Here is a 15,255-nt window from a genome sequence, read left to right on the forward strand (position 1 = left end):
GCTGGGAACGCTTTTCCCCCTTGCTCTCTCTGCCTTAAAGTGGGAAGAAATTCCTTGTCTTCCCCCCTTCTCTTCCCTAGTCTCCTTGATCAGAAATCCTCAATAAATATAAATAAAGAAAAAAGAAAAAAAGCCATAATCTCCTTGATCAGTAAAACTATAATCACCCTGGATGATTCAGATAGAAAGGCCGTTCATCCAGCTTGACTGCCACCGCACCACCAGCCCGAAAGATTAACAGCTGCTTCTCCTTTGATTAGCTTCAGTAATGACCCTTTCCTTAGTTAATAATTGGATGGATTCCCAGGCCATGTCGTTCAGTTTTAAGCTGTCGTTCTTTGGAGGGCAAGTAGGTTTCTGTATTCTTGGAAGGGAGGATGTGACCCTCTTGGCTGTCCCCAGAAGCCACAGGAGTAACAGAAGAGGGGCAGGTTCCAACTATTAGGGCAGACTTCTCCTTCCTCTCCAGCCATGTTGGACTGTAATGGCCATCATCTGGCCTGTCTGGGGATGATGGAGGTGTAATCTCACAGATCTGCTAAGAGTGCAATTGAGCAAGGCTAACCTACCCACAGGGGAATCAATCATAGATAGTCTCCACCAGTGGGGGCCTAGGCTTCTCCAACCTAGAGTAGAAATACCTGACTACAGTAGAAATACGGTGGAAACATCTGCATTTGAGTTTGGAGAGCCTCACCTTTGAACTTAGCTTGTATTTTGCATATAGATTCTTCTTCCTTTTTGATATGGAAAAGTCTAAAGACTCTGGTATATTATGGGCTAAAGTTCTGTGTCCCGTATTTCATGTAGTACCTAGATCTGACCTCTCTGGTGTTGCTCCCATCATGCTAGCCTGTGGTCTGTACAGCCATGGTTCATTGAATCAACAACTGTTGGCTGAGCTCATTCATCATACTAAACCATTAATCATGGCTTTCAAGCCACAAAGGTTTGGGTTCAACCCAACCAGACTGCATGATGGTTTAGTGTGTGAGCCTGTCCTGGGTCCTATGTCAGTTATAACTCTTTTTATAATCAGCCGTACAGATGCCATGATCCAGCCCTGAAGATGCCACTGATCCAGGCAATGTGAGAATGGTAGCATTCAACCATGAATTGATGCCCTGCCTCAAAGCAAGACCCAATTAATGCATACACTCTTGCTTTTGTGTCCTCCTGTCCAGAACGTGGCAGATCAAGTTGCTTTCCACGTTGCTGGTGGCTTTTCCGCTCTGGAGCAAGTCCTTCAAGTTGCAACAACATCCATCAACTTGAACACCGTTTCAAGAATCCCTTTGAAGTAAGTCTGCTGCTTCATTGCCTTTTTTAGACCAGTCAATAAATTAATGTCATTTGTGGTCAGGATGACTTTTCTGGCTCATGTTCTACCTGGCTATAGTCTTCATAGCTCTGCATATGTTGGATGGTTTATGGAGATTTTTATGGCCGTGTCCTACTTCAGAAGTCCTACCAACAAGGCAGGACCTGGCTCAAAACAACATTTCCAAAGTCTGGGCTTGCATCTCTTCTGCTCAAGGAGATAACAAGGTGCTGTCTCTACCATGGATAGATTGAAGCCCAAAATGAGTCAGTATTCTCTTACCCTAACCCACTTGGTAACACCAATGTTCTCACCTTCTCAGTTTAAGCTAAAGAACCGTCCCGTTTATGGTAGAACCGAAGGTGTGAAACTCTCCCTTGCAGGAACAATGGAGGCCTTCCCTAAATAAAACCCATCAGTGGATCCCTGCTGCTCCCCAGATTTAAGTTCATAAAAATAGAGTGGGTGTGGGCAACCCACAGAGTCCATGTGACTCCTCCCCCAGGCATTTTGCTGCTGTTCCTGGAGGTTCCCCCTCCTCCTGATTCAGTGACAAAACCCAGAAATTAGGTGGAATGATCCTGGAAAACAACTGCAAGCAAAATAAGCACTTGGCAGTTTTCAGAGCTGTTCTGCTTTAGCAGGGAGTTTGGCAGAGGCCCATTCTCTGCCTGCACATGCACGTTCAGGAGACCAGGTGAGGGCCTGAGCAGCCATGCCATGCTCTGAAGGGACACACCAACCTTTCCAAAAGCATTAATGCCCTCTGTGTTTCTTTTTAATTCATATCCCATGTTTCCTTCAGGAGCTGAATGTTATCCCCAGAACACCCCTGCATGGTAGGCTACACTGAAAAATTTGAGTTTTAGAGCTGAGCAAATATTTGAACTTAGGTTTCTCTAGATGCAGCCCAATACTCTAAATTCTGTGCCATGTGGTCCTTTGTGCTGCCGTTCTATAGGTGGATTATTTCTTTCGTTAGATATTTTTATTTAAAAAAATAAAAAAGTCAACATAAATTTTTGAAAAATGATTTTCAAATGATGCAGGCAAATGCTGAACATCTCAGCCTTAGTTACATAACTGAAGGCAAGAACTTCTCTGTGCAATATAACAAACTGGCAGATTTATAAGCTCTGCAAAGCAACTTTCCAGGCACACAAATTAGATTTGCTATTGGGGCGTCCACAGGGGGTGGTCAAAAAAGTGAAGACGGGCTGTTTTTCAAATTTCCACCACTGAGTTCTGCTTTTCTATCTATGAAATAATTTCTTCTTACCAAATAGCGAGGTATGCATAAACCCAGTGTGATTCATCCTTCCAGTAACTTAATTGCAGCCAAATAAGCAGTTTTATTGGGATTTATGATCAATGCAAAGTCGTCCAGTCAAAGGCTGTACCATCAGCTCTTAAAGTTGATTTAGGGGTGCTAAAGCTTGGTTTAATTTGGTACCAATCCTCAAGCAATCCTGTTAGGTTTCGGTACTATCATAACTTTTTTCTATTCTGAGTATTTGGGTGGGGTGATGTTGGGTGGAAGTTTCTAAATAATAAGTCATAATAGTTCCCATTAACCAGCAAAAGTGCAAAGGGAGCTTTGTAAGTGGGTATGTTACAAGTAAAAACAGTAAACCTCCTCAAAAACGTAAAACCATTTGATGCTTGTCTCGGAAACCTTGAAAAAAGCAGTGACAGTTGACAGCTGTTGTTTTTTTAATAAGATTAAAATAAATCAGTTTTCCTGACTTAAATCTGCCATTTAACACATGCAGCCTCCTGGGGCTTGCTCCAGTCCTGACATTTGCAAATCTGAATTTTTAAAAACAGTATAACTGAACCTGTGCCAGGAATGTTTCTAAATACTTTCTAATTATAGCCATCTGTAGTTAACAAGCTTTTGTCACCCTTTCTCCCTTGCTGCAGCCACCACCCCACCCCACCCCAAATTCTCAAGTCCCACCATGTTGCCGTGAAAAATAAATGGCATCAGTTTACTCAGGGTTTATGTGAATGCTTTTCTGTCTACGGATCTTCAGACGCTGAAGACCTCCCCAACTCCTGAAGGAAAAATTCCAGAAGGAAAAATCAGTGGAAAAACCATGAAATCAGGAATGTTGTTTCATTGAATTCTCACTGGAGAATAATTTTGAAAGTCTTAAGGATCCTCTGCTTTCTGGAATAAACACTTAGATCAAGTGATGTTTTAAAAGGACGTAATAAAACATCAGATAAACAGTGTGGGCCTTAATTCTTGATTTAAATAAAGGTAGACATAAATAGTTTTAAATGTCATTTCTCCCTTTTTAATTTATATGTATGTTTGGGCAAAAGAAGTGCTTCTTTATTACCAAATTTTGTAGCTTGATTGATAGTTTCCGGCTTTCCGAAGGTGGAAGCTTTTGCCTTTAATAAAACGTATTTGTTGGAAAAGATGCTACCTGATTCCTGATTTTCCGAGAATTATGGGCACTATAGGCTACCCCACCTGGAGAAAACAGGTTAGAAAGTCTTTCCTAAAGTATATGTGAAAGCAAAAATAAATACATAAAGTCTGCAGAAGGACTGCTTGGTTGGCAGGCAATAGGCTGATTTCGTTGTGCTTGACTGCCATCTGACTCTTGGTGAAGTCCTGTAGAAGTGCATCCTGCAGAGGATAAATAGCTTTCTTTGTTTTCTTTCCATGCTCTTAAGAAGTGTAAATGGGTCCCCAAAGGTTACAGGGGAAGGAATCACTCTTGGTATGTGTAAGGAGCTGTGCTTCCCTGTTTCCTCTTTCCTCACGCTAGGCATCCTCCAACTTTGTGTGCAAATGCGGTTTTTCCTCCTAAACTATTCCCAGCCGGGCGTCATCGATGAGACAGAAAAGTGATTTTTACCTCTCGTGGTGTCCCTGATGATCTTGTACGAGGTGGGCCAGTGATCAGCTCTGTCTCTAACACTAGATTTCTTGTAAACTTTCTGAAACGTGAATAGGAGATAATTACTTTGATGGGGGTCCCAAAAATGTGTGTTAATGTAGATTAGCAAATCAAGATTCTTTTTTGGATGGCCATACATATTTCACACTTTATCCTATATCTATACAGAAAAGTTCTTGGAGAAACTTCAGCATTTGAGCTCTGTATTTTAATATGATGCGTACAGTGTGGTGATTCTGCAACCAATGTGGATTGGGGTAATATTTGCCAAAGAAAATCAAGTTGAAAAATAAGCCCAGCGTAGACATTGAACCTTCTATAATAGTTTTGAAGAATAAAGGGTTGTTTAGGCAATCAAATGTTAGGATGGCTTCTTTGACTGATCATCAGTGACCTTTATCCCATTCCAATTATCTGTGGTTGATGGATAAGTCAATGTAGAGCAGTGTTTCTCAGTTTTGGCAACTTTAAGATGTGGGGACTTCAATTCCCAGAATTCCCCAGCCAGCCATGCACAAACAGACAATCCCCTTTGTGACTCATTGTGATCTTATGGATCTACCAAGCACACACTTGATTTATACCAGCAGTCCCCAGTGCCTTGGACTTGCCAACTCCCAGACTTTCTAGCCAACATTCCCAACATTTTTTAATTGTTTCTTTTAATCTGGAATCATAATTTTTTGGAATATTAAGAGTTGAGTTTTTTTCCTGCCTACCTTTCTTCTGTCTCTAACTCAATTGGCTTTTCATCTCAGCCACAGCGTAAATGTCATAGCAACGAAGTGTTTTCATATTACAGATACACTATTTTGCCTGAATTTTTTTCCCTCAATATGCTTAACATTTCACTTTATCTCTTATAGATCACTCTGTAGTACGATAAGCACTTACCACCTGGCCTGCAATAACTGTGTGGAAAATTGCACCTATGTTCTGTTCAGCAACAAGATTATTTTTTTAACGGATCTACTGATGCACCAATTAATGGTAGGTAAAAAATTCAAGTTTGGATTAATGCTATTAGCATCCTAGTGCTGGAAAATCACATGGGGGAACAAAACCAAACAATGTGATACAGTTCTTTAAGTCTGAGCTTAAACTGAGTTTGGGATTCAAGCTGTCTTGGAAGGGGATTAGGTCTTCAGCTTGGGACGTTCTTATTCAGGGATGTTCCTGAGCATCCAGTTGGTGGCAATGGTGAAAATCCCATTCACTCAATAAGTGTTTTGTGCAATTATGAGCTGGTAGAACTTGACCATTGTCCCTGAGGCGTGTAGTCCAAATAAAAATATGCCAGTCCAGGAAAAAAAAATGAGGGAGAACCACTTTGTCTTCTAATGTGTCTCCCCGTTCCCTCTGGAAGATTCTCTTCTTCTACCCCCAGCCTTCCCCCTTCTCCAGTCCTTCACTTCTGTATGGCAAGGGTTTGAGGAAGACTTCAGTTGATAATATATTGTAGAGATGCATTCTTCTAAATCAGGTCCAGGAGATTTATGCAAGGCCTTCTTTGGCCCTTTAATTCTCAAGGGTCTTACCTGGTTGTGGTGGAAGTGACAGGGGATATAAGCTACCCTATGATTCACTTTTTCTGGAAAAAAAAAATTGGATTTCTACATCTCCCTACTTTAGAGTACTTAAAGAACCAGCCCAGGGGAAGAACAAAAAAACAAAACCAAGGAAGGAGTCTTGGGGCAGACATCAACAAAGAGGCTCTGATGATTCTCTTGAATCTGATGCCGGCCCTGAAAAAAGATATACCATATAGATAAAAGACCTTAAATCCAACTTACATTCACTGCTTGCCTCCCCAAAACAACCTTTCCTCACCATTGTTTTTTTTCCCCCCAGTTGGGCTCAGTTCCAGGATCAGGCCCCAAGTAGTGAGAGAGTGACATTATAGAGGAGATACTGGAAAATGGTAAATGTTCAGTGGGCAGAGATGAGCTGCAAATCAACCATCCTCTAATTTTTGTATGATTCTCTCCGATTCTAGCTAGAACAGTCTGGCATTCTGCAGGGCGCTGTTCTCAAAAGCTAAAATTGCAACCTTAATGCACCTCTGAACAGGCTTTTCAAATCTGATTTACCGAACAGATAGGTTTTAATGGGGGGGGGAACCGTTGACTTTCCCTTCATTTTAGCTGTCATTAAATATTTCATCAGGAACTCATTTTTAATTCATAGTGACCTGCTCATCATGAGATATTTAGTCTGGAATTGCTACTTATGAATGGTGGGTGGATGTTTTCAAGAGGCAAGTGGTTGGTTAATTGAAAAGTTGTGTACGTGCCGTAAATAATTCACACTGCCCTGTTTGAGCCAAAGAACCATAGGGCAATTGATAAACACTTAAGTGTGGGTCCTCCGGGGGCGTACCGTGTAGCTAGACAAATGGAACTTAAACACGGCTTGTACATTCTGCTTCTCGGTAGTCTCGTGTCCGCTGTTTCTTTCCAATTTGTTCCCCCAAGGAATTTTCATACACAAAATACCCTCTAGAGCAGGGTTTCTCAACCTTGGCAGCTTGAAGATGTGTGGACTGCAACTGCCCAGAATTCCTCAACCAGCATAGCATAGCTGGCTGGGGAATTCTGGGAGTTGAAGTCCACACATCTTCAAGTCGCCCAGGTTGAGAAACACTGATCTAGAACTCTAGTTCTTAGGAAACCACGAGAGAGTTGGGAACATCTCCCCTTCTTTTTGCAGGATCCTAATTTGTACAACGGACCATTCCAAAGAATCCTGGAGCTTTTTGCTCGCTTTGATGCCAACGCTCTGCCGTTTTCTCCTTGACTGTGTGGCTGAACCCACTCCTAATAAACAGTGCATTCTCTTTGTTGGCTCCTGCTTCCGAAAAAATGAACTTTTTTTTTCTTCCTGGCTCGGCCAGAAGGAGGCAGATTTCTTCCAAGTTCCAAGCGAGGGTCTTTTGCCAGATCCTGAGATCTTTTGCCTTTGTCTCCATCGCAGCTGCAGCAGACTGCAAAGGGATGACCCTTTTTTTGTCACATTCCCAGATTAAGGAATTCACCTCCTACTAGCTTTAGAGTTCTTAAGTGGGAGTTTGAGTTTCAGGGGCAGGAGAACCCTGGCTTGAAGCCCTTCCCGAAACCCACTTGTGATAGCTGAAAAGCCCCAGCGAGGTTCCTTATGGCAAGTTCCCTTCCTAGTAAGGGTGAAATGTTTCTGAAACAATGCCAGGCACAAAATCTGTCTCCAAAATGGGGTTAACCCAGTTCAGAGATGGCCAGCTGGCAGCTGGTTGGGCAGCTCCAGTCTCCAAATCAATTTTACATTGGCTGTAAGCCCTTTCGGTTCTGGTATGCTACCATATTCATGCAGGGGGTGTGAAACAATCGTTCAAGTTTGATCCAAAATAATTCCACATTTCGGGTTGTCTCTCCATCCCAGATTCTGTATGTGACGTCTTGCTGAGCTTACCTATACGTACTTACTCCCCCAGTATTTGACAGACGTGTCCCAGGAGACACATACAGGGGTCATAGCTTTTGCTACGAAGATGAAAAGGTCTCCCTCCAGCTTTTCCTTAGAAAGCATCACAGACCGCATGCCAGAGTTTTCATAATTGCAGTTCACGGCTGAAACAAATCCGTGAAAACCGAGACGCCGAGTTGCTCGTATTTTTGCGCTAGGTATTATTACCTAGCAGATGAAAATCAGTGGTCTTTTTTTCCTTCCATGTTGCACAGAACAATCCAACTGAGGTAGACTGGGCTTCCCCTTGGGATTGCAAGCTGGAACTGCCCTGGCACCCGCTGTTGATTTTGCAGCAGAGCCTTAGCGAACATTGCTAGTTCTCAACACTTTGCTAAGAGGTTTCCCCCTGCCCTCCCCGCCCCCCTGGCGCAACTCCTAAAAAGAACCCTGTAAATGTGTTTGGCCAAGAACCTTGAAAAAAAATAAATACATTGTTTGGAGGGGGGGTGCCTTAAGTTGGCAGAAGAAAGAGCATGCAGTGTATGAATACTCATTCTTTTGTGTGCCGAAATAACCTTCGGAGACCACGAGAGATTAATTTCTTAATCAGGCGCTCTCAAATAGATCAAAGGAGGGTTTCTAAACGGGTTGGAGAAATAAGAAGCTGGTCAAGCCAGCAAGGAACCTGAACTGCTTCTGAACCTGAGTTGGGGGTGTTTACCTGTTCAGGTGCTTCCTCCCCTCTACACATCTACCCCGAGTTTTCCTGCCTGCTCGGAGTTAATTGCTTCTGCCACTTTTTCCCCCTAAGCCAGGAATCAAAGTGAAAGAAAAAATCTGTATCCTCACTGTCATTGCTTTGACACGAAGGATGTGAGGTCAGTCCAAACTGGGGGGCGAACCAAGCTGCTTTCACATTTTAAGCCTGATGGGCCAATTCTGAGAATCTGAAGCTCTTTCAAACGGTTCCCACTAGAATGCGATTCCCTGATTTTGTTGCCGGTGTAAGAAATTGCCCATTGATCCATTTCTTAATCTTGTTGTTCTTCCGAGGAACTTTGACCACCATGCATGATCCTTCCTCTCATCCCTATCTCATCCTCACAATCCTGTGGGGTAGGCCGGGATGAAAAATAAAATTTAGTACTGCACTTCATAGGTCTGAGCCAGCTTCTGCCAGACATGGCACAGTATTTTTAACTTAAAGGGCTCTTTTGGTAAATGTGTTTTCTCAACTGTGTATCTTACTCTAATGGCATCACAGACTTTGGTTTCTGTGTTTTTTCAAATTGTGAGTGCTGTTGAAACGACCACATGTATATATTTTTGAGCAGTGAATGTTAATGAAACAAGTGGATTGCTGGCCGGCCGTCGACAGAGTTAAACGTCCCCTTCCTTGCAAACACAGGCAACATCTGACCCTTCTCTCTCTCTTTCTCTCTCTCTTGTCTTTCTCTTTTTTCAGCTTTTCAACTTAGCAAACACCACCCTTTAAAAGTTTCCCCCGACGACATTGGTAACTTAAATTAACGCTGGAGCTAAAGGTGCACATATCACGTTTCGGGCAGAACTCCATTATGGAAACTTGCTTTATAATCAGAGTCACGCTTAAGCATTTTGAGAAATGCTGCTTGCTTTAATAGTCCTTACCCCTCCCCTCCCCTCCCTCTGCACATATATATATTTTTAATTCTGCAGGGCTGAGAGCTAAAAGTTCTGTTTAGTCCTCACTGCCGCCGCCCTGCCAGGTAAGACCACTAGCTTTACCTTCCCTCCCACCACTCCCGGTTTGGCCTCAACCCTGACCTCGGGAAGACCACCCACCTGCGGACGCGGCTCCCAGCCTCCCTGTTTAATTGTTCCGCCTTGTGCAAGGAGAGAATCCGGCGTCTTTGCTGCACATTGTCTCCCAAAGTGCCCATTTTCCACAAATGGGTTTCTGTTCAGACAAGCCTGGGGCCTTTGTGTCTGCAGACACTGCAGGAGTCCCTCTGATTATGACGATGGGGTGGGGGTTCAGACACACCAGGAACACCACGATGGGAGATAACAGCCTAAGGTGTACAATACATCCCCCAAGGGCATCCTACTTAGACGCAGATTCGGCTTTTAAGAAGAAAGGCAGTCACAGAATGTTACCTGTGGCGGCAGCCTAAAGATTCTTAAGGTATAAAGCTAGGGATTTTTTTTTTAAAAAAGAAGCCTAGTGTTTCTGCTCCGTGCTTCCATCTGTCATAAATTCACGTGCGAGGCTTAAGGGGAGGTGTACATGTGTTTCTTCCAGATGTTGGAAGCCCAGGACACTCGCTTGTTCCAGGTCTTGCTTTTTTCAGACTTTTGGACCCTGGAGCCCCTTCCCCATTGATTCGAAGCTGAGCTGCATCTGCGAAAGGCGAGACCAGCCGCTCATCTTAGCAACAAGCTTCTAGTTCAGCCTTCCCCAGATCTGATGTCCTCCAGATGTGTGGAGCTCCCGGTTGGCTGGGAATGATGGGAGTTCTAGTGCAATAGATTTGGGGCAGTTCCTAAGTGAGGGAGGCTGCTTTGGAGCCTGATCGTTTTAAAAAATGCTTCCAGGAGAATCAGTGTCTAAAACTAGAACGTGTTGGTGTGTGGGTGAGGATTTGTTATATTTCTCTGCAGTGGCTCTCTCTCAACAGGTTGGTTCATGCTAATGCCAAAAGAATGCATTTCTCCACTGTGCAGAGAAGCCATTCAAAATAAGTCATTGTTCTCCACTTCCCCACTTCCTCAAAGAGGCGGGCGTTCAACAGCCTCCGAAGGATGTTGGGAAGAAAGAGCGTGATAATAAGAAAGCCCTTTAAACTTTCTCCTCTTAATTCCTCTAAGAGACTTTTCCTGTTTACTGCCGAGATCAAAGAACCAGGAGGTTCTCTACAGGACTAGTCTCTCAAACAGTATCTGTTTCCTAAAAACAAGCACCCTCTTCTTCTTTCCAGCCTCTGATAACCCTCCGACCATGCTCCTTTGCTCACTTGCTCACATTATCAAACGTTTTCTCCTCGGGCCCAGTTTGAAGAGATGGAGTGGCATCCGTTGGCCAATGACTATCAGCACCTTCAATGCTGATTTAAGCTCGCTACGTCCAACCATATCCTGTAGTTTCTTAACAGGCCAGTTTTGTTACTCAGCGTTCATCAGAAGAACCGTTGGCCTGTTAAGGAAACAGCGCAAAGGGCTTCCAAATGGTAGCATTTGACTTGTTCATTGAAGAGGTGTCTGTCTTCGAAGGACGATTCATCCATGCAACTAGGTAATCAAAGTCACTAGGCAGGAATTACTCAGGTTTGTCTAAATTACTGGGAGTAACATGATATTCTTTCTTCTGGGGTTAACAGTAGTTTCAGCTTGCCTACTCTGCAGTTCAGCATCATGTACGTAAGGAGAATATTATTTCTCCGTACAGGACGCTGAAGTCTTCTTTCTCACTTCCTAACTTGGCTCATCACCAAGAACGGACGGTGACAATGGATTTTAAGTACTAACTCAAGGCACAGAGCTAATCAATAATGTAAAAAAAATGTGCGTGTTGTTTTTTGTCTCCAAGTGTTCCCCTATTCCCCTGAGAGGGATATAGCGCTAAACTATGCAACAGCTGCATTTTACGATCTCACTCTTGTGCAATTAAAATGAAGAAGGCTCTCTTGGTGAAATCATCGTGAACTTGCTTTTTATCACGCCGGTCTGGGTTGAGAATGCAAAGTTAGGTGTTTTGCACGCTCATGCTTACAGTTACACTAGGTGTCTCCCAGTTGGACCACCTACTCTGGATTGCACTGAAAGCCTACTGCCGAGACATTATTCATTAATCCTGATGATTATAATCACTATTTAAATATGACAGACTGTCAGGAGATGATATTAAGGCAATCATCATAAGAACTGTAAGAACATCCCTACCTATTAGGGGCACTGTATATTTCAGGGGGAGACCCCTGGGCTTTGAGGGGCATGCTGGAGACCACATTCCAAAAAAATGGTAGGCAGAGTCAGGATAATAAAGTGTGTGGAGCCGGGGCAAAAATTAAGTAGCATTCAGTGGCACACAGCTTCCATTTAGCTGTCCTGTTCAGTTGCCATTGAGAAGGCTGGCTGTGTTCCCATCTGAATTCATTTAACCCCTTCTAAATCCATCTAGACTATCACCAATTTGGATGCAAAATTGGTTTTCCTGTTCTAGAATCAGAGAATCACTGAGTACACCTTTTCTGTTCTGCCTCTCTCCCCAGTCAGTTTCTACTGGTTGAGCCCAAATTTAAGAGAAGGGAGAATTGTTCTCCGCGTGTGCCTTAGCGCTCAAAAGCCTTCTAGATACAACTCAGTTTGGAGTGCCTTCTTTTTTATGTTTAAGCAATGCAACTCAAACAGCAGCAGATTCTCCAAGTTTAGCCACAAATCCTCTATGCTCAACCTGAGCAGATGCTAGCCTAAAGCTCCAAGGAATGGGCTTAACAGCTATCAGTACTAGAATTAGGCTTCTAATCTAAGCCTAGATTCAGCAGCAGCTTCTAGCTGGACAGCTCCATGTGAAGAAGAAACCACATCCAGAATTCAAGCCATGCCTAAAGCCACATCTGCAATTTTATTTATTTATTCTGTGTTGTACTGTATTTGTGTGTAGGTATATGTCCCAGATGATCATAATGCTACCTCAGGAAGAGCAATTAACAAACAAGTCATTGAAGGTCTAATTACTGGAGTGCTAAGAATCTTGGCGGTGGTGTTTGGATGTCTGATGTCCAGTATACCTAACAGTAATAACCAGATCTGTGCGCCAAAATTGATTCAAGAAATGAAAAACAAGACATCACAAGCTGAAACTTTTAACAATAGGATTCAAGATCTTATCAGGTAAGAGACCAATCAGATGTCCCTAACAAGTGTCTTTATTCCAACCATCCCCAATCAAGTGCCTTCCAGAGGTAACTACAATGCCCAGAATTCCATTGGTCAAGCTGTTTTGGTACTCTTGAGTTGTTGTCCCAACCCTTTTGGAAGTTACTACATTAGCGAAGGTTGGGCGAATGATGTCCTTCAATAAGATTGGTTGGGACCATTTGCCATCTCCTCTCTTGGAAGTGTTTCTGTCTACCGCTCTGTCCCCAGGCTTCATTTGAAGGACAGCTGAGAACAACACAAGCTTCTCCTTTGGTGAAGCTGTGGCCAATGAATTGTTGGTTCCTGCCTTGTCATCACAGAAGACAAAAGGCCCATCCATTGGCGTAGGTGGGACCAGGTATCATTTAGCTCCTCCAAAGCATCTCCTGAAGTGATCACGGTCCCTAAATTAGCTCTTGTCTCTTTTCCTTTGTGTTTATTAAATAACAGGCCTTTATTTTAGACGTGTTGAGGTCTCTGAGCAAAACAACAGTGTATAAATGTACAAGGCAAATTAAAGGAGTTCTCATATCCTGCCAGGCAATCAGTCCATATCACTAAGTAGTCCATAGTTATGACTTTTGGTAGATCTCCAAGATCTAATCCTAACCTCTCTTTCTGAATCTACCACCGGAGATCCTTTTAACTGATGATGCCAGAAACTGAACTTCTGAGCCCTAACCCTCACCCATCTTCTTGAATTAGATCCCTTGGCCTTTCGGTCTGCACTCCAAATCCCAAACTGAAGCAGAACTGTAAAGAACATTCTTCCAAATAACGCTGAAAAATAAGGGTCACCTTGTTCATTTTGCCCAATTAAAAACATGTGTCAAAAAAAACCCCCATCCAGAATGAAGCAAAGAAAGAGTCAGGCTTCTGCTGGATTTTAAATCGCTCATCAGCATTCTTTCCTTGCAGCCCCTGTGCCTAGCAGAGTTAGTCTAACCTGTAATGCATGTCCTGTACCTTCCAAGTTGTTCCATAAAAAGAATCCATGGCCTTAATTAGAATGAGCTGCACACACTTGGCTCCCTGCTGCCTGTGCTTGTTTTCTTGTTGCATCTCACTTAACAGCCAATCAGCTCTTGATTGGATCAAACAGTTCTTGATCTCTATGGTTAATTGAAATTAGTCTCTGATAAGACACTATGTAAAAAAAAGCCCTCTTACCATGGCTTGCACAATAAGCTGTTCCTTCAGTCATTGGTTTCAGACAGGGCAGAGGATGTCCATCGGAAGTAAACAGTCCTAAAGTAAAGATTGTGGCTCAATGGTGGGGAAAGAATAGATCCTGGGTTCAGGCCACAACTTCGTCAAACAACCCATTAGAGCAGGGGTCCCCAACCCCCAGGCCACAGACCACTACCAGTCCATGGCCTGTTAGGAACCAGGCCGCACAGCAGGTGGTGAGCGATGGGCGAGCAAGTGGATTTACAGCCTGAGTGTTTACAGCTGCTCCCCGTCGCTCACGTGACCGCCTGAACTCCGCCTCCTGTCAGAGAAAGCAAGCCCATTGGCTGCTATCTCCAAACAGCACAAAGAAAAAGAATAAAAGGTTGGGAAAAAGAGGAAGTGCTTGAAGCATCCTGCAACCATCCCCACCCCCGGTCCATGGAAAAATTGTCTTCCACGAAACCGGTCCCTGGTGCCAAAAAGGTGGGAACCGCTGCATTAAGGGACAAGTGGGCCTGGTCAGTATGGTTTCTTGCCAGGGATATTACAGGTCTATCTGGTTTTTCATTCTAGAGCAGTGTTTCTCAACCTTGGAACTTTAAGGTTTGTAGACTTCAATTCCCAGAACTCTGGGAGTTGAAGTCCACACATCTTAAAGTTGCCAAGGTTGAGAAATACTATTCTAGAGGAACCAGACTGGACTCTCTCTTTCTGGACCAACTCAGAAAGTTGTCCTTTAGATCTTGCAAAAGTTTGATGATGGTGTCATTCATATTTCAAAATATGTTTATAAAATATACCTTCTTTTAACAGGAGATGCATTCAGAACTGCCTATTATTCTGTTTTTTAACGTATTCAACAAACCATGTTCAAAGATGACTTGCTGCTAATTTTTTTAAAATTGCGGATTTGTGCAGAAATCTGTCAGGACACTCTTGCTGACAATCACACGTGAAAGTGGGGTGTCCATTCCTGTTTTCTAGCCTCCTGCCTAATCTGTTTTGCGCTGCTGCAGATTGTATAAATCTTTCTAGGGCTAAACCTAGGTGTGCTAAGCCCTTAAAATCATATCAGCATCTAGTCCAATGTGCAACTCATTTATACAGAAGAGTAAGAAGGTGACAGACTTCCACAGTTGGTGTGTCATCCCCCTCTTTCCAAACAGGTTTTTCAATTAGTGTGAAATTTCAGACTGTTGCATTTTCCAGTCCAGGGGTTACTGATTGGTATTTTTACCCAGCAGACATTTGACACTGACTAGACCAAGCGCATGGACGTTCTGCCAGCTCAGGTGGGGCCTGAGAATTAAACTTGGCTTTCCACTTGAGGAATTTTCAAGAATCTGATTCTCAGGAAAGAATGAAAGGCACGTTGTTGACAGAGTTGGATGATTGGAAGAAATCTTCAAACCTTCAAGTCCCCTGATTAGCTTTAGCTGTTCTCTTCCTAATTGCTTTATCGTGTGTTTATTGCATGAATTGGGAAAAATCTGTACATATTAC

General features: G+C 43.2%; 1 protein-coding gene across 3 annotated transcripts in view; it reads left to right on the forward strand.

Annotated features, from left to right (window-relative positions):
- The window catches only part of SCAPER (S-phase cyclin A associated protein in the ER), a 104,524-nt gene that overhangs the window by 68,730 nt on the left and 20,539 nt on the right, over window positions 1–15,255 (forward strand). For all 3 annotated transcript variants that reach the window (XM_063314259.1, XM_063314258.1, XM_063314257.1), the window contains 3 exons: window positions 1,185–1,300; window positions 5,106–5,229; window positions 12,323–12,552. In XM_063314259.1, coding sequence (XP_063170329.1) covers window positions 1,185–1,300; window positions 5,106–5,229; window positions 12,323–12,552 — 470 coding nt within the window. The remainder of the gene's footprint in view (window positions 1–1,184; window positions 1,301–5,105; window positions 5,230–12,322; window positions 12,553–15,255) is intronic.

Source organism: Candoia aspera, chromosome 13 (assembly GCF_035149785.1).
Source record: "Candoia aspera isolate rCanAsp1 chromosome 13, rCanAsp1.hap2, whole genome shotgun sequence".
Lineage (NCBI taxonomy): Eukaryota > Metazoa > Chordata > Lepidosauria > Squamata > Boidae > Candoia > Candoia aspera.